Source organism: Chlamydotis macqueenii, chromosome 3 (assembly GCF_036417535.1).
Source record: "Chlamydotis macqueenii isolate bChlMac1 chromosome 3, bChlMac1.mat, whole genome shotgun sequence".
Classification (NCBI taxonomy): Eukaryota; Metazoa; Chordata; class Aves; order Otidiformes; family Otididae; genus Chlamydotis; species Chlamydotis macqueenii.
In genome coordinates this window covers 105,102,175-105,127,573 of record NC_141558.1, presented here as the reverse complement: position 1 = coordinate 105,127,573, position 25,399 = coordinate 105,102,175, and the positions used below count along the sequence as shown (strand labels likewise).

At 38.8% G+C, this 25,399-nt stretch overlaps 1 protein-coding gene across 1 annotated transcript in view; it reads right to left on the bottom strand.

Moving 5' to 3' along the window:
• Positions 1-25,399, bottom strand: part of UTRN (utrophin) — a 356,589-nt gene that overhangs the window by 64,313 nt on the left and 266,877 nt on the right. The window contains exons 55-60 of the mRNA XM_086743718.1: positions 23,570-23,838; positions 21,030-21,176; positions 19,537-19,615; positions 13,378-13,438; positions 3,096-3,157; positions 1,963-2,037 (exon numbers count right to left, since the gene is read on the bottom strand). Coding sequence (XP_086599844.1) covers positions 1,963-2,037; positions 3,096-3,157; positions 13,378-13,438; positions 19,537-19,615; positions 21,030-21,176; positions 23,570-23,838 — 693 coding nt within the window. The remainder of the gene's footprint in view (positions 1-1,962; positions 2,038-3,095; positions 3,158-13,377; positions 13,439-19,536; positions 19,616-21,029; positions 21,177-23,569; positions 23,839-25,399) is intronic.

The window sequence follows — 25,399 nt, the reverse complement described above, 5'->3', positions numbered from 1 at the left end:
TGTATGCCTGTCAGAAACAGGCAGCAAGATTAGCATCCCTCATGTGGAGCCTGTTTTTAAACTCTTCCCTGGGGAGCAGCACGAATTTTACTTTGCCTTCTGGTTTCTTGCTTTGCTTTTGGTTTTTAGGTACATGTTTATGCATACTTTATACCCTGTGCACTGATAAGCAGAAAAGCTCATAATGCTCTTTAGTCTTGCTGGGAGCCGAAACTATAGCCTTGGGTGTGACCATATCTCTTGCACAGAGAAGTTCTAGGCTGTGCCAGAGAAATACAGTTTTTCTTTCAATATCATCAGACAATCTTTCAAAGGACAGATTCTGCTTTTCCCAAATGCAAGACCTTGAACTCAAGATCTCAAACTTGATTTGAAATTCTGTGAGAAACCAGCACAGCACATGAAGAAGTGGCAAGGGGTACTCCCGAGAGCCTGTGCTGTCCCGAGAGCCCATCAGCCTTGCACTGATGCACTTTCTGGAGTAGCTAGCTACCATCTCAGGCACAGCTTCTTTTGGTATAATGCACATTTGAAGTCCAGCCAAGTAGCTACTGCCATGATCAGACTGCTGTCTTCTAGGCTGGAAGGAACACTAACCACCTGGAGGGAGGGAAGGGACCCATCTTTGTGCAACTCCTTCCCTGCCTGCACCTTTACGATGGCTTTGCCCTTCTTGCATTCCTACTCAGACTGCAGTACTGTACACCCTTCAGGGAAGGACAGAAAGTCCTTCCACAGCAAGGACTCTTGAGTTTAAAAAAAAAATAAATTTATAATGTTGTACAACATTTTTATACCAGCTGTTGCCAAGACCTTTTGAAAGGTCTAAAATCTGCAAACTTAACACTCATTCACAAGCCACATCTCCTTCCAAAACTGATCAGTTTCCATTTTTTTTTTTTTCTACTTCACTGTATTTTCTTTCTGGTAGATGTATGGTTTTACATATTTTCTCTTCTACTCATAATCCTAATAATTTTTAAAATTAATATTCTCATCACCTCTACAAAAGAATTTTCTGCACTCCTTTCTTTTTGTACACCTTAATCTCCACAGTTCTATGTTCCAGATAGTTTTCTTCCACACACCCTCTCTTCTCTTCCTTCTCACAAAATCTCACTTCCTTCTAAGCTTTTTGCCCTTTCAATTAACTTCCTTGTCTTCCTGTCTTGCCTCTCTCTATAATGTATTCTGTTTGCTCTATAAGGTATTCTGTATTCTGATGTAATACAGAAATGTGTAATACCTTTCTATATTACCTCAAACTATTAGTTCAATCTCATTTCTCTAAAATAAACATTAAGTAGTTACAAGCTAGCTCAGCTTCCCGAAGAAAGTACCACCTTTCTTCTTCTCACCCTGATTCTCAAGGAAAATGCAGAAGTACCAGTGGCAGGATGACTCCAGAGAGTACTCAGAGTTTGCTTTGCACAGGAGACTCAGGTGTCCTGGTTTCAGCTGGAACAGAGTTAATTTTCTTCCTAGTAGCTGGTACAGTGCTAAGGTTTAGATTTAGTATGAGAATAATATTACAACACGCTGACATTTTACTTGTTGCTAAGTAGTGCTTACACTAAGCCAAGGATTTTTCAGCTTCTCATGCCCTGCCAATGCAAAGGCTGGAGGTACACAAGAGCCTGGGAGAGGGCAGAGCCAGGACAGTTGACTCCAACTGGCCAAAGGGATATTTCATATCGTATGATGTCATGCTCAGTATACAAACTGGGGGGAGGTGGCTATATAATTTCAACTTACCTGCTGCACCTCTTTTTTCATTAATTGATTTTATCTATTTGCAATAATGACACCTTCTATTACCAATTCTTCCTGTAATTTTATTGGTTGACAATCTGTCAAGGATGTGTCTGGTCCCTTGTTCAACATGAATGTTGTCATACTTAAGCTGACCCTCCCCTTCCCAAGTACTGCAGAGAAACAGTTTGTCTCAAAGGTTGAACTCACAGCACAGTGCTTTCTGCAGTCTTCGGATTTTGATGGCTGTACGGTAGGCAGAGAAGCGTACGTTGTTCAAGTCAGCTGAAACAGCAAAACAGAACTATAAGTAGTCCTAGAAAGAGAGTCCATAAGTTTATTTTTCATATAAATTTTCATATTTTGGAAGAAGTCTTGAGACCTCAGTCCAATCCACTGGCAGGGAAAGCCTCCTGACTCTTAACAGTCCAAGGCTTTCAGAGATTGCCATACCAGAAATCCTGACACTGTCTTGACACATGTAATATATATACATATAATAGAGTTTTACATATATATCATGCAGTGTTAAATAGTTTTCTGAAATAGTAGTATTATGCTCAAATACAGTATGTTTCTCAAATAATTTACAACTCCATCAGACAACATACAGGAAACAGAGGGCAGCAAAGGTCACAAAAAATGGCTTTTAAGTTATAATTTCTATGTCGTGACTTTGTAAACAGTGCTTTGAAAGGGACAGTCAGATAGCCATAAGCTCTATTTCAGAAACTGATGGCTCCCTGTGCCGCTCGAAGTGGGGAATGTAGCAGAGATAATGTTAACCTTGGGAAGAGGGAGGGGTGGGGGGAGGTTATCTTGTTCTCTGTCTCATTATCCTGCTGTTTGTAGTAATAAATGAATAGTTTTCCCCAAGTCGAGTCTGTTTTGCCCGTAACGGTAACTTTAAGGATTTTCTCCCCGTCCTTATCTCAAACCTAGAGCCGTTTTTCCTTATATTATCTCTCCCTATTCTCTCAGAGGGTGGGGGGAGTGAGAGAGAGACTGTGTAGTCTGGTCCCGATCGGGGCTGAACTACGACACTGCTTTAAGCACGCAGACAGCCTGCATCACTGGACAATCCTTCGTGGATTTGAAAGAAAGAAACAAGGCACTGCATTAAAGCATAGAGTCAGAACAGATTGTTCAGAATCGATACTACTGAAAGGCAATACACAACGTGATCAAGGGAGTAGGTTTCGTGCAAAATGTGTCACATCACAAACTGGGAAATGGTCTGTTACCCACTGTTCATGGCAACTCGGACGTAGTCAGTATACAAATGCAGCTTTTACTCACGGAATGATCATCACACAATGGTTTATTTTAAGAAATGCACTCACCTAAGGACTGGAAGAGATCAGTCATTTTAGGATGATCCCAACAGGTTGTCTGTGTCTCATGACTACAAAGGAATAAGGTAATCAAAGTTTCAGGCAACACACATACACACTTCCAAAGAACAAAAAACCAAAGACATTCTGATTTCCTGTGTTTAAGTGTCAATAAATCCCTCAGCTCTTTAATTAAAATGCATGATCCATGCCACTCAGCTCCTTGATTTTTTAATCACAAATGTAGACAGACAATAGCCCGCTTGTATTTAACAAAATTTACTTTTGATTCTAAGTGTGACTGTATCAGTTGAACTCTGATCCTGCAGCTGAGGCACACTAACAAGGCAAAAATGTACAATTTCCTGCTGCTGAAGCACTATAAAAATATTTGTAAAAACACTTTAAAAACAAAAAGCATTGAAGTTTTATTTCAGACTTCATTGCATACCCGAACACATGTATCAGAACACATACAATTATTTTCATCTTTACCCCTAACACATTTAATGGAAAGTCAGACCACTGCTCGCACACCCGACCAATATGCATCTTCGTTTAGTGGGTGTGTGCTACACTAGCACTCACAGATTCAATAGGCAGCACCACTTAACCCAGTTTAGCACTGCTGTTTCAATTCATCAAGGCTTCAAGTATGCAGTCATAGAGGTCAAAATGCGTATTACGACAGGTCTACTGAAATCTCCAATTCCCTTCTACAAGTCACATTTTACTTGTATTTATCAATATTAATTGCTGGAATTACTGCATATTCTTGCCTCACAAAGTATTTACATTTGAATTAGATTTGTAAGAAAATTAATTAGATAAGTTGTGTTAAAAAGATCATAGCATTCCCTTTAAAAGTTAATAATGAAAATGAAATTATGCTAGACTAGCAAATCTAACAGTAATGAGCAGAGAACATCACTTCTTTCACCTTTGTTTCTATTTAAAATTTGTTCATGTGCGCATTTTTTTCCCCCACATACAGGTATACTTGGTTGTAAATAATGACTATAAATGGCACCTTGCCATTAAACGTAGTGGAGTGTATCTTCAGTTGGTACCTATAAATGGCTGTACCTCAGTGGGTGCACAATAATTTATCATCAGTGATTTTTTTTTAATTGAGAAACTAACCAAGAGTGAACTCTTACGTTAATTGGTACTAAAAAATGGGACAGAAGGTCCCTGCTCCAAAGAGCTGCAGTGACAAGTACTACACAAGGGAGGTAGGCTCCAAATTAAGCACTGAGGGCCCTTCTTCACGCTACCCTTTGAGATACACTAGTGGAAAGTGCAAGCATTGAGTCTCTGCACAGGATATATGATCCTCACTTTACATTTCACCAGTTTCACCCTTCCAGCTTTGAGTCTGGTCTAGGTCTCCATAGTCAGCTTCTCCCTGTCACTAGGCTTACCTCCCCGCCATGGGTCTCATTTGTGTATCTGGCACCATCATAACTTTGAGAGGCATTTTTCATGGAAGTTCACAGACAAAACATGTATTTCCTATTAATACAGTGGGTATAAATCTTTGCCCTCTTTGTGATTACTCCCTAGTAGATGACTGAAGGGAGTGAGAAGCCCTGCACATGATTACCGTTAAACAACATCATCTGTTAGACCTTGATTGACTCAGAAATACTGTAGTAAATGCTCCCCTATGCAGAAGAACAATGAAGTACATCTTTACATCTGAACACATTTTTTTTCTGAAGTGAAACTTTTATTTGGTTTCAGTTTGATAATAATATCACATTAATTGCATTAATGTTTCAAATTCCAAATGAGGTGGTCAAGGCTCTCATATGCTGAACTCCAAAGCCAAGGTTACCAGTTTCTAAATCAGTGTTTTTGCAGTTTCTAGAAAGACACTCATCCTTGTCCAGAAAAGTAATTTCAAAACCAAGTAGCTTGACAATTACTTCCCTGTAAGGGGCACACAAATTGATCATCATGAAGCCAACAACAACAACAAAGGATGTATCTGGTTTTAGTGCTGTGCCAAGGTAAAGGCAACTGACTGCCCAGCATTCTCAAAAACCCTGGTTCAAAAAAACCCCTACATCGTATTAGAAAGAACAACAACATATACAGCTTCAGTAAATAAGGACAGAAAAAGTAATATAATGGTTTTTAAAACTTATCACTCAGTTCTCTTGTTTGCGATACAAATTATGTGAGAAAGGATGCCCAATGAACATCATCTGGTGGAACTGAAAAAAAAGGCAAGAGAATCCCTTCATTCAGGCTTGTCCATAATTATCTAAAAGTCAGTACTACTTGACAGTTGCTAAATGACTAGACAAGGCAAACATGATTGTGCCAGCCTCATCTCAAAACACCTAGCAGGAAACTGTCCATAACAGGTACGCAATCCTGTACACAGACCCAGCAGAGAAGAGGGGTGGACTTCGAGTGAGTGAATCACCAGCCCAACAGCCTACTCCAGTCAAAGGAGGCAGCAACTCCACTGCCACTGGCAGTGCTGCTACCACCACCAAATACATTCCATGGATAGTCTTCATTACAGATTACACTGGACACAGTTGAGGAAAAAAATGTTAAAAACTGGTGAGGAGGGGAGGAGTCAGTCTCAACAGTAACATTTCTTAATGCAAAGTTTTGTTTGATAAGAATTTCGTGATATGCAAGAACTTTTATACAGAGAAAAATTGATTTTCACAGGAAGAAAAAGAATGAGTGTGCTGATAACCTTCTTACGCTACAAATAAAACTGTCAGAGAAAGGAGTCATTCCATCAGGCGCTCCAAACAGGACGCATGCAAGACAAAGTGCTTTCTGGTGATTCAGTTTGCAAAGCAGCTCTTTGAAATAAGATCCATCTTTCTCTGCTGTAGCTACAGTAGCTTCTGTGTTACTGATGCAAGGCAAATGCAAACAGATCAAGCACTAAAAAACGCACCTGGAAATATTACAGTACTGGATGGTCTGTAACAGGTGAGACAGACTTGACGAAATTGTGGGAGATCTTTCTGAGCAGGATCTTGTAGTTCCTTTTTATGCAAGTTCATGATATAGCAACCTATTCTAAAATACACACCGCAGTAGTTAAAATTGCTTGCCAGTTATTACCCAGAGAGTAAAAGCAGACTTGGATGTTCCCCTGCTTGCTCAGTAAACACAAATAACAAGACATCAGACATACAAGAACAAGGAAACTGATAAACAAAAGATTAAACACTTTTTTTTTGGTGCGTATTTGATATGTATATGCTAAAGATGTCATCCTTAGAGCAAAGGACTGGAAATTGCTAAATTGCTAATTACCAGAGTTGTTAAAACAAGGTAAGCAACTAAAGCAGTACAATATTCACTCACAGAAGTGCTTCAGTCATTCCCTGATGATTTCCAGGCAAAATGATTTTACTGCATTACAAAGGCAGCTCCAACTTGATTCCTCTGGAGGCCACAACTTCTGGTAAGTCCCAGAAGGAAATTAGGTAGAATTGAACGGATTGTTTTTATCACAAAAAGACAACATGAGGTCTTCAGAAAATTCAGCCCTGCTAGCAACTATCTGCTAAGAATGTGGAGAAATGCCACTTTCTCTGTTTTTCTACAGAAAATAATCTGTAACCCCCAATGATGGAAAACTAAGCCTACAGAGAAGCTAATGGAAACCTAAATTTGGAATGATGCTGAAGTCAAATGGAAAAAATAAAAAAGAATTTTACATGATAACTTGTGAAAATACGTGAGAAGTTTATAATTTTTAGTCATCTTATTGAACTTCTGAGAAGACTTAAAACAAGCATTTAACTAAGAGCAGACAAATCTCCAGCCTTCCCTCTCTGTTACAGCTACAGTGGCAGCTCTGTCCCAGGCTGCAGTGACACTGGCGCCAAAGAGCACCTCCTCTCACAAGCACTCTCCTAGCTTCAGGAAGAACTACTTGTAGAGCGCGGTGATAGTTACTTGCAGTAAAAGTTAGCTGTTTGGCTCATTATTCATCTTGCATGTGGTGACACTGAAGAAAAAGACCTTTTCAACGTCTACAAGAGCTGAAGTTACAACATTTCATCCTGCACTGTGGGTAGCGTAAGAAGGGATTTCTGCTATGACAGAAATGATCCGGTCTACAGGACAGCAACACAAGTGATGTGAACATGTTACATCTTCCCACATCGATCAGTCGGGGAAGAATTAAAAGTGTTTCACTGACTGAGCCACAAGAGAATTCATTCAGTGTTTGGGGTTTTTTTGTTAGTATCAAAAAGCTGACTTATTCAGAGTAAGAGCCTACCAGCTGTCTTCTGCCAAAACTTACTGACACAACATAAGCCATGAAGCAGAACATACATGAATAGATTATACGACAAAACAGTGTAATTTTAAAAGTCTAAATGCATTTGTGTAAATTTCACTAACTAAAAATAAACATTATAACCATAAAATACTCCAAATTTTAAAAACTATGTATTAATAAAGCACTTTAAAGCTTAAATGACAAACATTTACCCTTACAATCTGTTTCTTATCCATTATGTTTGCTGGTAGCTTTCTAATTATAATTGGCAAAGATAATCCTTGTTAAAACCATTTCCTAGTTGTAAATAAAGAACTCAGAAACAGTTAGCTTCTCATTTAACTTATGATCTCTAGAAATAAGAGAGCAGTCCTGTTGAAATGAATGGGGTAAGCTGTACATCTCCAGGTGTTTCAAGCTGCCCATAGAGTTGTGAAAGAAAAAAAAAAAAAAAGTTCCTTTTTATCATTTCTTAGCACGTACAAGGCCTACGTCTGCGTTGATAATCACTGACAAATACCACAAGACCAGACACCGAAAGAGTACTCTGACATTATGTTAAGTAGCTTTCTGTTCCTGTGGTCATTTGCACAAAACATTAACTGAAATCGGGATCTTTACTGATCACTAATGAATCAACAGCACTCAGAACTTCGACTTTGCTGCCCTTGTCAAATTTCAAATGGTGTAACAACATCCCCACTTTATAAATGTCATGGTGTTTTATAGAGATACCATCTATTTTCTTTTTTTTTTTTTAAGCCTATTAGAAAATACTGTTTTGTAGTGAAAAGACTTGGCATAATGCATTGCACGGGTAATGTATATTAGAGGCTGGTGGAGCAATTTATATGCAGATATTTCAAAATCCCTCCAGAGAAAATGTGCTACTACATTTCTTTAACTGAAAACAAAGACCAACATAGGAATTGGTAATTGAAGAAACTCTGAAAAACTGAAACCTGTATTATCTCTTTCTGGAAATTACATTTTATTTTCCCTTCTAAGGGAAATACTTCTTAATACTTCTAAGAAGGGGATTATGGATATAACTAGAATAAGAGAAAAAGTTAAGTTTCCCAGTTCCATTAGTTGTCCCCCTCTCTCCTATACAGACATAAGACTAGAGTCTGGGGGGGGGGGGGGGGGGGGGGAAGGAGAAGTAGAAAGCATTTTATTCCCATTCCCTATAAAGCTGAAAATTATATAGGAGGTGACAAAACGGAATTTTTAAGATGTTGGTGACATCAGTCTCTTTGCAGCATTACAGAAAAGTAACCAGAGTGACCATGGAGTTTGATATTGATCAATTTAATGATTACACGAAGAAATTGTTCTCCCTGTGTAATACCCTGCATGAGATTAAACTCACTGTGACCCTTTCTGTATTAACCTTTTGTTTCTTCTGCACAGTACAGATATCTAATAATTTATAGCACTGAAAGTTACACAGATGACGAACACTTAAATTACAGTTCAAAGAACAACAGTCGGAAATGCCAGGGTAATTATGTTTTCTGCACATTCCTTTCAGTTGAATGTTTATTCCTCAAAGATGTTTAATGATCATACATAGTGTCTTCTTTATTCTTCAGTTTCTCTTCAGAACATTTTTATTGGAGTGCTATGTAATATAGGGTTGTTTTTTTTCAATTTCTGTTATAGAGGCCAAGCATATCTTATTTGTGTGATTCAAACAGTCATAAATGAACAACAGCAGAAAAGGCTCCTTACTAAACCTCAAACCTTTGCAAACCAACCTATGAAATATACACTCAATGGCAAGTTTGCCAAACCTTTTGTCCAAACTTCACACTTTTATAATCAAAGGTGCATTAGTAAATACTCTGCCTGCTGTGCTGTATCGTTCTCCATATTGCTCATTAGTCCCATTCTCTTTTATAAAGTATGAAAGACTAAGCTTTTTTATTTTTTTTAAGACCATTGAGATTTTACAGATTCAGGTTTTCAGTGATTGAATTCTACAGCAACAGAGAAGACAGACTATAGAAATACAAAAATTTCTGTCAATAGTCGTTAAGAAAAAAAAAAAAAATCAAACAGGAGGCAAAAAAGGACTAAATGAAATCACATCCACAGAAGCAAAGGAATTTGGCAAATTTGGTTTACATAGCAAGACAATTCTAGAGAAGAAAAGAGAGAGGCTAAACCATGTGTGTAAGTTCAGTTCAAATATCTGCTGTGGCCCACGGTGCACACACCTTGATAAAACCTGGGCTCAACAAACTATAAATCCTTCCAACCAAGCAGCATAGTCACTCCTTTCCCAAATGCCCCAAACCCAGACTGCCTCTGTCTGAATTATGGGGCAGAGGAGTTTGTACATTGGCTTTTATCTTTCACCTGCTTCTGTTACAACCCCAGAAAAGGGTGGACATGCCAACTGTTAATAAACAGGGTGGCGAGAACAAACTGCACTCCAAAGCCACCATGGTATGCAGGCACATTAAGGACCGCTTTCTCTGAAACACTTCTCTACGCATGTAAATGCAAGTTACTTCTGGCATCAGGAAACAAACAGAATAAATGCTGCTCATCTGAAAATATAGACATCTTGCATAATTGTGATATTCTCCTTACAGACTCGTTGCTACCTAAAGTGCTTCCTCCTGCCGTCTCAGATGCGGTTCCTTTTTTTTTTTTTTAAAGTCAATTCTCCGTGTGCAATAAAACTGCAAAGAGTGCAGCAGTTCCAAGTTTTTTTTTGTTAAATACTCATCTTAACAGATGTACAAGTACATCATCATCTACAGCTATGTCACTTCTGAATATTTTACATTTCTCATTCAAGGACACTCACAAAAAGTAACTGAAATGAAGTAAATGCACAAATCTATGGTTGTCTAAAAAAAGTGTATGTTCTTCTTCAGAATTAAAGTAGTCTGATTTCAATCAGCATTTATTTCTCTTTCAAAATTAATCTTTTAAAATTCTAGTTTTTTTTTCAGCCACGAATCATTGAATCACACTTTTATTTTCCACCTTCTGCTGGTTTTCTTCCTTATCTCATAAAACAAACAACTGGTACCTTAAACTTTCTCTCTGAACATACAAGTCTTGCTGCAAAAATAGTAAATATAATTGCTCTTGAATGATAGAGTTATTGAAACTCATCGTAACTGTTCTTTCTACTCATCTTGTGTTTTACATCAAAGGCACCTCGTTCAAAGAGTTTAGTACAATTAAACAAAAAAAAAGTAAGAAAATTAACTTAATCTTTTCCTCTTTCCCAGAATTTATTTCTATTTAAACAACCACCATTAAATCCTGTTGGCTGTTCTTTTGAATTGTATTACAAAAGCTCATTTTATCACTCCAATCAAATAAGGTTTTGGTTCAGCATTGTTTTCGTCTCTTCTTTAAACTATAACTGAAATTACGAAATAGACAAACATTCTAAAGAATATTTACAGCCAAGAGTACTCTCCAGCCTGATCACATGAAAGCAAATGAAGTTCAGAATCAGCTCTTCTCTGCTTTATTTTCCACAGCTCTGTGTTTTATCTAGCTGCTGCTGCCAACACTGAAGTTTAGATCAGGAAGCAATAAGAAATGAAGAAGAAATGAACTTGACTGCCAAGGTCAATCTGCTTGTCAGACTGTGGAGCTACTGAAACTCAGCCTTCTTCCTCAAGCTTTTAAAAACAAATAAATCCTACTGGTTACATGTAACATCATTCTTCTAATTCAAGACACAAGAATCAAGATATTGCTTCGGTAGCACATATCATGTTGAAAGTACAGAAGGATTACCAGAAAATTCTTCTTTGAGATGCAGTAGTTAATTCTGTCAACTTCATTAGAGCCATCCTCAAAACAAACCATTGGTCTCTGCTTCTATAAAGAGCTCGATCGACCCTCAGGGAACTTGTCCTACACTTCTGCCCTTTTATCAAACTTCCTGTGCAAGAACACTAAACCAATTTCTGAGAGATGCTGGGGTTTCTTTCTCAGCCCAGACTGGCTTCATTCCCCAATCTAGCTCCAGGCCAGTCAACAGACTACTTGTCAGAGCAAGCCCACAGCCTCAGTGGACACTTTGCCACCAAGTTGTGTGCTTGCGGGTTTGCACTTAGTGCACATACTGGAAAGACTTACTTTCCTCTAAACTAGTCATGATAAAAAAAAAAATTCTCAAAAACTGAACTCTGGCTGAGGTAGGGCATGGGACATGCCCAGAAACTAAAAAAAAAAAGCTAAGTATGAAAAAAGAATATGTATATGAAATAAGCTAAAAATCTTTGCTTTAATCTTAGTCTGTTCCATCTGTTGTGGTGGTAGGACTATCCATCTTATCTCTATCCTCCAACTCTGAATGTACCTGGGAACCGCACAGACCCCTCTGCAGGCCAATGTGCACCCAGCAAACATTCCCAACTTCAGCCACCAGGTCCGATCAAGTAGAGCAGGAACAAGAATTGCCATCTTCCAACACCCACTAAGGACATGCCCACAAGAAAAAAAAAACAAAAAAAAACACCAAAAAAAAAAAACCAAAAACAAAACCCCAAACTGTTTCAGGGTAGTTTTCCTCTTGCTCTCTGTAGTTTTGTACTTCAGTGTTTTCTCTGAATTACTGCTGCAGATGTGATTATTTTAATTGCACTGCTGCCCAAGTCTGGGCAGTCAGTGTGCCTCCACATCCAGCCTCTGCCCTCTCCTCTTCCACTCTGGACTGAGAGAGAAATCACTCCTCTGGTGTGTCACGGCTTTCTTTTGCCGCCTGCAAAACGTTTTAGAAGAGGCAGAAATGCTTCTATAGAGAATTCTATGATCTTCACAGTAGGTTTTTCCTTTTTCTAGTTACCTACACAGACTCTTTAAAAAAATTAACCTTCATATCGCAGTTTAAAAACAACCGTCACGCCTCAGGAATGACGACAACAGGTTTGATGGACATAGATTTACCGCTACCTGCTTTTCAAAGCTCTCCAGCAATCATAAATTGTTTGAAGCACAAAATACGGCTCTCAGATTTACGACAGAGTAATACGCAATAGTATGAAGTCCTCACTGATGTTCTTTTAGAATGAATTATCTGCAGCTCCAATTCATAATCATCCCTCAGACTTTAAAAAAAAAAAAATTTTTTTTTTTTTTTTTAAATTCAAACAGATAACATTTTAACACAGATTTCCTTCAGCCTAAAATTAACTACTCTGGGTCTGCCTTACTATACACTGTACCTTCTTAAAATTTCATTTACATCTCTGTCAAAAAGGTATCCTTCTCTCAAAGCTGCAATCTTTGACCTTTAAAGCACTGCCAAACAGTACATAAACAAATGCTGATGGAACAAGAAAACTCAAGTTAAGGATTGCTTTGAGCAGAACATACCAAAATCTCCATACCTCCATAACTAATTATTTCTTATTATTCTCAAAATAAGTATCTCAACTATTCCTCTTGGTAACCAAGGCATTTGTACAATTTCTGTTGATGTTTATGTTAATTTTACACTTAACATTAATATCGAGCACTATAAAAACTTCCATAAAACAAAGAAAATGACAAAAGTATAATCAACAAATATCTATTTGCAAAGGAATTTTGCACAAAATGATGAATAGGCTCTACAGATATTACTCACTACTGTTCTGCTATAGGTTATAAACTTTGCATTTTTAAATATATTATGTATTCAGCTTTTTTTCCCTTCACTGTACAGTTTATACTCCGGATGAGTCACATCCATAAGAACAAGCCTAATTTGAATACCAATACTCTGTTACACTGGAGTGCCTCTGTTGTTTCCTATCTATTTGACTGGGGTTTTTAGTTAGGGTTTGTCATTCATCTCTTTTTACATGTTTCTAAATTATACAGTATGCAAAGCAAGAAACATGAAAATATATAGTATATGCAGTATAACATGACGTAGAAAAACTCTTGGTAATATTTCTAGTTACTACTTAGTACCTACACTTTTCTGCCAGGTTATGATGGTAAGACCCCTTGTTACACTTAAGCAAAAAAGAATCAAGGCAAACTTACTTGATATAATACGGCACTTTGTTATGTGAAACAGATCTCTGCCATGGAAACTGTACTGAGGCTGAGGAAATAAAGAGAAGGTAATTATTAGGAAGCACCTCTCAAATAAAAAAGAGCCATCTATATTTTATTTATTTAATGATTAAAACAGTTATAATAAATTAAATGGGAACAATTAAAATTTCCCTGACAACTTTCACTAATTAGAAAATCAGCTAGAGAAAACAACAGCAATCTATCAAGACAACTCTTGGCATCTATTTAGTGCCAAGCTAAAAATAAAAAAAAAATGTGGTGATCCCACTTCAAAGGAGGATAATAAATTCTGAGCAAGTAATCTATCCATCCAGGGAAAAGGGAGACATTGTTTTTTCTACCTCCATAGAACTATTATCAGTTTAAGCTTTGAAAATAAATGCTTCCACTACTCTAATTAATGCTCTGCAACAGAACAAAAAGGAGAACCTTATTTTTATTAGTTCTAACTTGTAGCCCCTATTTGCAACTCAAATTAATATTGACACTGTATGATCAACAAAAAGGGCATTAAAACCTGTCTTTACACTCCTTACTGAACAGCAGTAGCCTTTGCAGAATTTATGCAAGTCTGATACATCAACAGATACCATGCACAACATCAAGAAGCTTTCTAGACACTGAGTTACAAAAGCATGAAGTCATACATGACACTACAACTCTGCTTATCTAAAGATTCCAGGAGATAAAACGGGAAAAATCATTCCGGTCAACAGGACTGCTGCCCTACTTAAAAGTAGCTATCTACTGAAGAACCATAGGTACATATATGTCCGACCAGAAATTACCAGACTAGTGCCTGGTTAATTCGAGTTTTATCATCGAAGAAATTTGCTTCACTAGATTCACCCAGAAGCAGAGACTGAAAGAGTAGGTAGGAATAACTGCAATGGCATTAATTTATACCATAAACACGCCAACACTTCCAAGACAGAGTGCCTACTCTTAGGCGCTAACATCCCTGTTTAAAAACCTGGTAAAAATGAGACACAGCTTGGATGCACACTGGATCTCTAGTAATTAAACTCTAAATTAATATAATTTTCTGCAAACATGTCCCACTTCAGAGCTCATCCATCTCTGGGAAAAAAAAAAAAATCCATTTGAAAGTAACTCTCTGCGCTTCCCCTAAAATCTCCCAAGGCTGCAGTGAAGACCTCCAAGCCATGTTGGCCCCGTAGGCTGGTGATGCTGAAGAGAGGGGCAGGTCTCTCTCCGCTTCCAGCTGGCTATTCCCTGAACAGTTTAATGGTTGTGACCTCTTCTTGGACCACACAAAATTTCATGGTTTATAATTTAAGAAACATTCAGGTACTGAAAGACAGATTAACTGGGAAAAATACTTGGGAAACTACAGGAACCAAGTAAACCACATGGAAAAAATAAGAAAATTACAGATCACTATTTAAAGAAGAAAACAGCATTTTCAATAGAGGTAGATAGTTATCCTGTAAATAAAAAACATAGTAAAGGCTAAATGCTCAAATAGACGTAATGAACTAAAAAATAACCCTTAAGCATTCATAACTCAAAAAAAAAAAAAAAGGAAAAAAAGTCAACCATATAGGTGAAGGCAGCCGTTAGCTTTAGACTTTCATTCTTCAGTGCTGCAATTTCATACGTACGGTAGCTCCAGTACTACTACACTAATTATGCCAGCTAACTAAGAAGAAAAATTTGGCCACAGTTTGCTTAGGTATGATTTATGTGCTATGAACAGACTATAGATATTTCACACTGACACAGACATGGACTAAACAACATAATAAATTAAATAGTTAATTATTACAGACCAAGTCATACTCTATTTATTTGGGAACAATCTTTCTAAAAAGTGCCAATTCTCTGCTGCATGAAACTCTGGAAAATTAAATTCCCATTCTTTTTTTAAAATCAGTTTCTTAATGAAAACTGAATAGAGTAGTTATTGATTCTAGCACTCATTAGCAGGCCTGCAGATATTAGTAAGGCTGGACACCGCTCAGATGCTTTGAGTAGGCCACTTGAAGACCTAGGCTATTTGCTAAGGAACATGTGGACTCAGTGCTCCATGGATATTCACGGATTCTTCTAAGAAAGCAAATAAGAAACACAATAGAGAACAGTGGATCTTGGGCCTTAGAAAATAAATGAATAACAGAAAAAACCATGTTATTGTTTCTGAAAGCAGGAGTCTGCAAAATAATCTTTTTGTAAAGAATAACAGATTATGAGGATTCTTCATCTTCATCTGCATTATTGAGCCGGACAAGCTTGAGAAGTGGGCACATGTGAACCTCATGAGGTTCAGTAAGACCAAGCGCAAGGTCCTGCACATGGGTCAGGGCAAACCCCAGTTATCAATACAGGCTGGGGGATCAAGGGATTAACTGCAGCCCTGCCGAGAAAGACTTGGGTGTACTGGTGGATGAAAAGCTGGACATGAGCCAACAATGTGCACTCACAGCCCAGAAGGCCAATTGTATCCTGGGCTGCATCAGAAGAAGTGTGGGCAGCAGGTCAAAGGTGGGGATTCTGCTCATATACTCTGCCCTCATGAGAGCTCAGCTGGAGTACTGCATCCAGGTCTGGAGCCCTCAGCACAGGAAAAACATGGACCTGTTGGAGTGAGTCGAGAGGAGGGCCAGAAAAGTGATCAGAGGGCTGGAGCACCTCTCCCATGAGGACAGGCTGAGACAGTAGGGGCTGTTCAGCCTGGAGAAGAGAAGGCTCTGGGGAGACCTTATAGGGGCCTTCCAATACCTAAAGAGAGCTTATAGGAAAGATGAGGAGAAACTCTTTAGCAGGGCCTGTTGTGATAGGACGAGGGGTAATGGTTTTAAAATAGAGGGAGGTAGATTCAGATTGGACGTAAGAAAACAATTTTTATACTGAGGGTGATGGAACACCGGCACCGGTTGCCCAGAGAGGTAGTGGATGCCCCATCCCTGGAAACATTCAAGGCCAGGTTGGATGAGGCTCTGAGCAACCTGATCTGGTTGGAGATGTCCCTGCTCCTTGCAGAGGGGTTGGACTAGATGGCCTTTAAAGGTCCCTTCCAATCCAAACTATTCTATGACTCTATGATTAGCGATATGTAAAATTTACTGATCAGTAACTAACTTGCAAGGAGCTTACTTTCTATCTCAAAAACACTGGAAAAAAAAGAGAATCAGATTCTGCCTAACACTGATGCAATGGAAAAAGTAGCTCAGCAAAGAGAAGGATCATAGATTGTAGTGGTCTACTAATACTGCTTTACCTCAGTCTCCTACTGCAGGACATTTTAGGAAGGGCCAGTGTCATATTGTTTGCTATTCTGAACATATATATTCTGGAGCACTTTCTTAGTGATGGTCTGGATGAATTCATATAACTGGTGTTCCAAGAGCTCCATCAGCAGTATTAAATGCTTCAGTGTGTCTTTTTAGTAGAGAAACATTACTAGCCACTGCAGAGGTGAAATCACTGAATTAAGGGGGCTGGAGTCAGAGTGCTAGATAATCTCATCTAGGCTCCCTTTCCCATGAAACATTGGAACGGATGATCTTTTGAGGTCCCTTCAAACCTGGGCTGTTCTATGATTCTGTGAATCTGATGAACAGCTAGAAACAGGTGTTTTACTAGCACAAAATACTGAACAAATGACAGCTGGGAGCAAGTCAGTTGAAAATGCTGTGATGGCAAGCTACCGTCTATTGATAAGATTTGGAGGAAGAGTAACAGGTAGGCAAGGTAAATGTAAAATAGTTGCTGTCAAATGAGCACAGATAGAAACCTCACGTCTAATTCAGAAGAGCTTTGGAGATTAAGATTTGCACAAGACATAAATGTCATAATCTGAGTTTTAGGAAGTTGAGGTTATTTTATTCAGCCTTCTGCTCTACTTGTTCTTCACAGTTAGAAGTAATTTATGGCTGCTAAAAAGGTTTGAAAAATTTGATTTATAATATGCACTATTTCAACCTGTCAGGATAAAATCTTCATTTTTCCAGATTTAATGATTTTTTTTATTACTTTCCTTTTGAAGTTACTGTCCTTGACTTTCATTTAGTAGACTTTATATAAAGTTGTAGGTATTAAGTTCTGTAACTATGTCTAGTTTAAGCTCTTGAAATAGATTTTTTAAAGAGGTTTTTGCTGTAGTTTGCATGAGGAAGGAAAGTTGTATTTAACAAACAATTTAAATGGATAACTGCACATTATTTAGTTTTGCAGGACTGTGGCACTTGGCTATAGCTCTTTGTGGTATCTACCAACAAGCATTCTGGAAACTTTCCCTTCTTGACTTTTGTACGTAATGTAAACCAAATGTCCCCTTTAAGCCTGCAGAAGATGCCTTCAGCAAGGCTGAGGCATGCTGATAAGGCACTACGTAGTCTCCTTGGACATAATTCTATGAATGTTTTATCCAGCAACAAAGCCATTTCATCACTCACGCTTGTGAATGCAATTATTTGTTGTGGCATGCTGTCAAAATCAAGGAAGTGATCCACGTCATGACAAACAAAACCGGCCAACCTTGCCTGACAGGCTTCCTTGTTTTACATGTGGACTTTTTCACTGATTGCCCTCCCTCCCCCATAAATCAGTCACCTGAGTTATTGAAGGCCTCAGTTAAAACCAGAGAGCTGATTGGGTTAACACTTTGTATCATTAGCTCTGATTATAGCAGATAGGCTAGAATGTCAGAAAATCAACATGGATCTTGATATCACAACCTATCTATCTGTAAGGAATAATGAGAATGAGGGAACAAAGGAATCTGCTTTTGCCCTCTTAGTGTATGGGAGATTGTAGCCTTACATCTCTAAAATTTTCACTAAACAGAAAAAGATACAAGAATATGTCTCAAGAGGAAGTGATGCAGGTTTGCTTTCCCCATCTCATTATCTGAATTCCCAGGAATGTATGACACGAAGCCTTTAATAATAAAATAAATCCAGACAGCCAGCTCTTCCTTTATGTCATCCCAGCAAGCGTGGAAGCGAAAGGAAACTGAGCAAAGAGGTAGCAGGGGATGAGAAGATGTGGTTATGAACACAAAGATTCTGGAATAGCCACAGGTCAGACATTGCAGCAAACAAAGGACAAAGAAAAAAGCAACAGGGGCACAATCATAACTCAGCAAGGGTATCGATGGACCAAGGGCAATTGTATGAAGTTCAACAAGGCTAAATGCTGGGTCCTGCCCTGGGTCACAACAACCTGGGCAATGCCATAGGCTTCAAGAACAGTAGCTGGAAAGCTGCTTAGCAGAAAAGGATCTGGGGGTATTGATAGCCAGCTGAATATGAGTCAGCAGTGTGCCTGGGTGGCCAAAAAGGCCAACAGCATCCTGGCTTGTATCGGGAACGATGTGGCCAGCAGCAGCAGGGAGGCAATTGCCCCCCTGTACTTGCCACTGGTGAGGCTGCACCTCTAGTATTGTGCTCAGCTTTGGGCCCCTCGCTACAAGAAAGACATTGAGGTGTTGAAGCATGTCCAAAGGAGAGCAACGAAGCTCGTGAAGGGTGTACAGCACAAGCCTTAGGAGGGACAGCTGAAGGAATGGAGGTTGTTCAGCCTGGAGAAGAGGAGGCTGAGGTGAAACCTTATTGCTCTCTATAACTACCTGAAAGGAGGCTGTAGGAAGGTGGGTGTTGGTCTCTTCTCCCAAGTAACAATCGATAGGATGAGAAAAAACAGCCTCAAGTTGTGTCAGGGGAGGTTTAGATTGGATATTAGGAAAAATTTCTTCAGCAAAAGGGTTGTCAAGCATTGGAACAGGCTGCCCAGGGACGTGGTGGAGTCACCATCCCTGGAGGTGTTTAAAAGACCTGCACACGTGGTGCTCAGGGACATGGTTTAGTGCTGGAGTTGGCAGTATTAGGTTAACAGTTGGACTTGATGATCTTAAAAGTATTTTCCAACCTAAACTATTCTATGATTCTGTGACTGCAGTGATTCCCAAGAGAAGCATGCCAGTGAGAATGTCAGTGGAGTCACCAAGGTGAAACACTCCTACGAAAACAGGGAGGTAGATAAGAACATGGAAGAGGAGCTTTCTGTTCCTCAAGCCATAGGGAAACCCAGAGTAAAGAGCAGTTAGTGTTTGAGAAAGCCATCATACCTCGCATGCATCTATTAATTCAAAGAACTTACTGGAAAGAAAGTGTTGCGATGCAGGCCCAAAATCTCGGTGTGCCTCCTGTAACTGTTTACGGCGATCCTCTACAGACACCTACACATAAGCACACAGAATTTACACTGCATTTACTTCGTGAACACCAAGATCATGATAATAAAGACACTTGTTTACATTCATTTTTAGTTAAATAAATTTAAGTTGTCTGCGTGTCATAGCTCTTATTTGACACCCAGCTATACAAGGCTACTTTTTTCTTTCATTTGCTTGACGAAAGTCATGTTAATATCTTGCAATGTTGTCATCCTGCAGATCAATAATGAACAATAGTAGTTTCATGGGGACTATAGCCAACTGCTGAAGTTTCTGACCTCCTCCCAACCCTTCCGTTGTCCAAATTTCCACAGTCAGCAGGTCTCAAGTTTGATTGTATTGATCTCACAGCTGCCTTTCCAGCACAGAACCATTTTGGAAGATGACACAACTGACACAACTGCCCCCGGTTTATTAATTGAAATTGCACACCCAGCAGCAGTTTGGCTGCTTAGTTAACTCAATTTGAGAGGATACCAAAATAAATAAAAACAAAACCCACCAAGCCACCATCAAATAACATTAGGAAAAGAAAGGACTGATGCCACACATTAACAGTTCTGCCTCTAAGGAGCGATTCATTCAAAACTACTAGCCCAGAAGCTGATGCCTAGGTTTTGAAAATTCAGTCCCATTACCCTCAGCTAGAAAGGTGACAGATCTTCCACTCTTTCCCCAATTCTTCTAGACAGTTAATATCACCTTTAGAAACTAGGTAAAGAAATAAACAGCAGCTAACTCACAATAAGTATTTGCTACCAAAAAAAAAGTGACAAAGTACAAAAATTGATAAATGAACTTAAACTGATGTAAGAAACTTCATTAAACCATTCCCTGTGAAACTGTGCATGAGTTTGAACTGTAATCAGGCACACTGATTTACCTCAGACCATTTCAGCACAATAATCATAACTAAGCAATATGAACCTCTCTCACAGCATAACTTCTTCTGTTGTATAATGCTAAATGTGTTATTATTCACATGCTGTTCTAGCTCTACTAAGACTTAAGTCACTTTAAGTGAAATTGCCTGCAGAAATTGAACATTCAAAACCAAAATAAAACAGCCGTCACAGGAGTTGGAAACACAACAAAAATATGTACAGCAGTTTTCAGTAGCAATGGTTTATGTAGTAAAAATACTGCTATAAGACATACAAAAAAGCAATAGTTCCCACTAGTCTCCAGGGATTAATGCAGTCTCCTGAATACACTGCTGAGACAGATTGAAAGGAAAAGCTTTTGGTCAAGCCACAGAAGGAAAGACAGCTCCCTTTGTTGCTTTGGTACCACTGAAGTAACACCTTAAAGATAGAAATAATGAAAAAAATGGTAATAAGGCATCTTTTAAGAGAACAGAAGAGAGTGAGAGGCATCCTTCCCCCCGCCCACCTACTGTACAGATTGAGAAGAATACCTGTAAGAGTTTCCACCGCATATTAAGATCATCTAGTTGACGAGACATCTTTAATGATGGATAAAGATCAAGTGGAGACAGTTGGCTGGACAAATCATTCACTGTTTTAACTTTCAGGTTGATGGGAGCAATTTCTTCTCTAAAAGCCTAAAAGATTAAGAAGCATACATTTATGTTCAACAGACATCTGAGCAGCACAACAGCCACCATAAACTCAACATGGTGCTGACTTGCCCAACGTGGCACCTTCGCTAAACAACTGTATGCAACTCAGTTTTCCAGCAAAGAAAGTTCACTCACTTCAATATTCTTATTAACTCCTTCATATCTATCTTTAGAGAAAAACAATGTGAAATTTACTCAAATGTCCATACCTAAATTGCGCCCCTACAACAATTTAAACAAATGTTTTAGTGGTGCCATGTGGCTTCATAGCTTTTCCTTAAAAAAAAAAACAAAACAAAACAAAAAAAACCCGCAATGCTCTATCAGGAGCTTTAGCAGTATACAGCCTGTCAAGTGGTCTTAAGAAAAAAAAAAACATGTTCGGTAACTACAGTTTTCCAATATTAAGCAGCTGACAAAAATTCAATTCAAAAACTATTATTGAACTAGCAAAGCATGAAGGAATGTATCTTCTAAGGAAAAGGCGTACAATATTTTACCTGATTAGAACTGTAGAGTAAAACTATTACAATGATTAAAAAGAAAAAGGTTCATTGAATCAAATGGAACTCAATACAGTATTAAGATAAAATTGATGCAAGCTTTAGTTACAGTTGAAAAGATGCATCAAATGTCTTCCTTGCTGTGAGCAGTTAATTGCTCAATCCTACAAATGGTTTGATTAAACATCACGAAACAAGCCAAAAACAACTGGAAAAAAATATTTTACTTTGGACAATTCAATTATTTAACCTCCCTTCAAAAACCTCTCTCATCAGGCCCAGGAAGAGAAGGAACCTACTGGCAAGAAAGAAGTGTTTGATTTCTGGACAGCCAGCAGGCCCCTATTGCTTCAGCAGATGTTTCACTTTTTCCACAGCAATGAAAACATAAAAGACTTTGATTTACTCTTCTTTACAGAACAAGGCATCAAGACATGAGAAATTGCTTCGTAACAGGAGAATGAAGAGCTATTCAGTATCGGCATCTTATTGCTTGCTTTAGTATCTATATTAAAAAGTAAAAGAGGGAGGAGGAGATGCATTACTCTTCTCAAATCAACAGCAGTCTGAAAATAAATCAGATTTGACTGCCTTTGTTTTAAAGATTTTGGCTCCATTAAACATGAAAGTAACAACAAAATTTGGAGAATGAAGATGCTTACATTGATACGTGTAAAATAATGCTGCACTGTGTTAGTTTTATATGAGTCCACGGGTTGTGTATATATGGAAAGAGTATTTACAGAAAACTGGTTGCAGCCCATGGCTCTTCATTCTTCTAACACCAGTGTCCCATGCTGAGGACATGAAGGGTCAAGTACATAATCCCAGGGTCCTCTTCATTCTTGAGCTTAAAAACTGAAAAGTTGTGTTTGTGAAACACAAGCTTAGTGACAACCTCTAAATCTGACTGAAACTGCAATTTTCTCTACCTGCATGTACATACTCACATGCTCTCCTGGAATCCCTGATATTCAGGCACTCCCCCAAGCATTGTGCTGTTTCCAGTCAGCTTTCCTGGGCAATGTTAATTATCAGAAGGTATTCCTTCTTCTGGGAGCTCTGCATTACTGGGTCCCTATCCAACCCACGCAGCTAAGCAGGGGACAACTACTACCCATCATGAGCAGTCATGCCTTGAGATGCTGATCACTGCATGGGTGGCCTGGAACCCTGGCGGCAAGAACTGGTATGTCCATGACAACATTGGACAGTAGTATGTGTTTGTCACTTTGAAATAATCCCAAAGAGAAGTCAGGCTAAAGTAAAAGTAAATACAAACTTTCACTCATACAAGCTAAAAGAGACAATAGACATGTCAAGTTTGTGAGTTAAGGAACAGAAATTAAAGCTACATATGTACTTCTGTATGACTGAAAGAGCTCTAAATGTTTTTCTAAGAAGAGAGCTGTACATGACGGCCAAACAGATCTGACAGCTCACCACTACAAAAAGGAGGGGAGCCTACTGTCAACTGCTGGGGTAACTGATGCAAGTCACTCATACTCCAGGGCCTGGGCAAAGCTCCGAACACACCCATGGCCTAACTATGGATTAGACAGTATTTCTAGAAGGAAAATATTTAAATCCTAGAACACTTTTTTTTTTCATTTAATGAATGTTATACTCTGTACACGTCTGTAGCTTGCTGATCACATGTGCTGATGCAATCAGAGTTGACACAGCGAATGTTGCATAGCACTGGACTTTCTTTGAGACCTCAGATCTAGTCTTTAAAGAGCACTTTAAATTGTATACTGTATATGAGAATTTAAATATACAGTGTATACATATCTAATGTGACCGGGGCAGTAGAATAGAGGGGTCTGACTCCCACACAGGTTAAACATTTCCCAGGAGCTCCACACTTACTGAAGTTTTCTCAATGTGATCTGGTAATGAATCTATAAGCAAGTCTCCCACAGGTTTCCAGCCATTCTTCACGTTTTCAGCCTCCTTCAAGTCAGCATCGAGGTCATCCATGGCACACTGCAAGTCTTTCAGTTTTTCTAATGCTTTGTCCACTTGCTTCTGCCACATACTGGCACTGGCATTTAGGTTCTCCCATTTCTCTTTTACCTCTGACGACTGCTTACGCATAGCTTTGGCAATCCTCATGGCTTTCTCCTCAGGGGTTAACTCTGCAGAGGGAAAGAAAAGTTACACCACTTATTTCTTGTCTTATTCATGTCTAATTAAAGAGACAGTGCTTCTCAGTCATACGTTCAAGACAGTCGGTAAGTTCAGAGTCAACTGATTATTTATTTCAGCAGATACAAGGTAGAAGAAAGTCCACCTTGCTGTAACAGAAATAATCATTATTCACTCCTAATGAAAAATAAAGCTTGATCAGAAGACAGGAAACTATTACTAATTTCCATGTATTACGATATCCACAAAGCAAAGGCAGCTTACTGCTCTTTGTCACTTTTGGAGGCACAGGGGGAGGAAATAAAAGATCATTCTTCCTTACCGGCAATCACAATATCGTATCTAAGGACCATTTCACATAGAAAGAACAATAACAGTGCTTTGTTCCTGAACCACTTACCATCACCTTTCACCCTAGCACCAGGATGTCTCTTCTCTTCCTATTCACTAGCCAAAACCGAGGTGTACTGAGTACCATGTGGTCAGTGGTTCTACAGCTCTACATCCATTTTTCTGTGTTAACACCAGAGTCCTAAAACACTGGTTTAAGTAGGTTTTGCAAATCTAAAAATGTTAAGTGAATTTGTTGACTGAAAGGGGGCCAAGCTTATGGTGCACTATTCCTTTCAAACTTCAGGCTTACATGTCTAATCCCATGCAACTCAGCAACCATGGAAAATCCATTCACGTTAGCAAAGACCAGCTGCCACTGAAAAAGCAAAGCCAAACTGGGCACACACACAACCTCAGGACATAGTCACAGGAGATGATACTGATTATTTCAGTAAATTGCTTATATTTAAATCCCCAGTCCCTGGTAAGTCTGCAGGACATTGGACAAACTCCACACCACAGACATGTTTCAGCCCTCTTTGACAAGAAGAACTGAGTTGGCTGGTGGCTTATCTCTTCTCCACAACAGATGACTTCTGCAAACCAGTCGGGTAGTCTATCAATAAGAGAACATGCTGCCTTTCCTGGGTCTTCAATTTGAGACTGAGCAAGACTCAGACAGTCAGTTATCAAAAAGATAACTCTAAGACTGAAAAAAAGTCACGAGTAGCTTCCTTCACTAGGGAAGAGTTGCGTCAGTAATGACAAACAAACAAAGCCAGTCTCAGAGGATTCCCCTTCTACAGAACAATCTTGCAGTTTACGCAGGCAAAGTATAGGAAACTTGATATGTGCAGAAACCAGAGAACAGAAGAACAAGGAGACATGTGGCATACATTGAAACTAAGCCAGCTGGTCTCCTATTCACTCATATATAAAACCCTTGGAAAAGGTTCATCACAGTATGCTTGTGATGAAAATTCAAGTGTTGTCTGTGAATAAATTATACACAATCATGCAAAGATGAACACACCATTTTTGTCAGAAGTGAAATGAGTCTTACAATCCTCCATTTACTGATATACTGTCTTTAAAATCATTAAAACCGACTCAGCTTGGAGTTGCTAACTTGGGGGAGGAGGCTGAGGGGGAACACACAAAAAAATTAAGGGGAGGAAGCTTTTTGCTTTTCAAAGGCTAGATGATTGTCAAATTAAA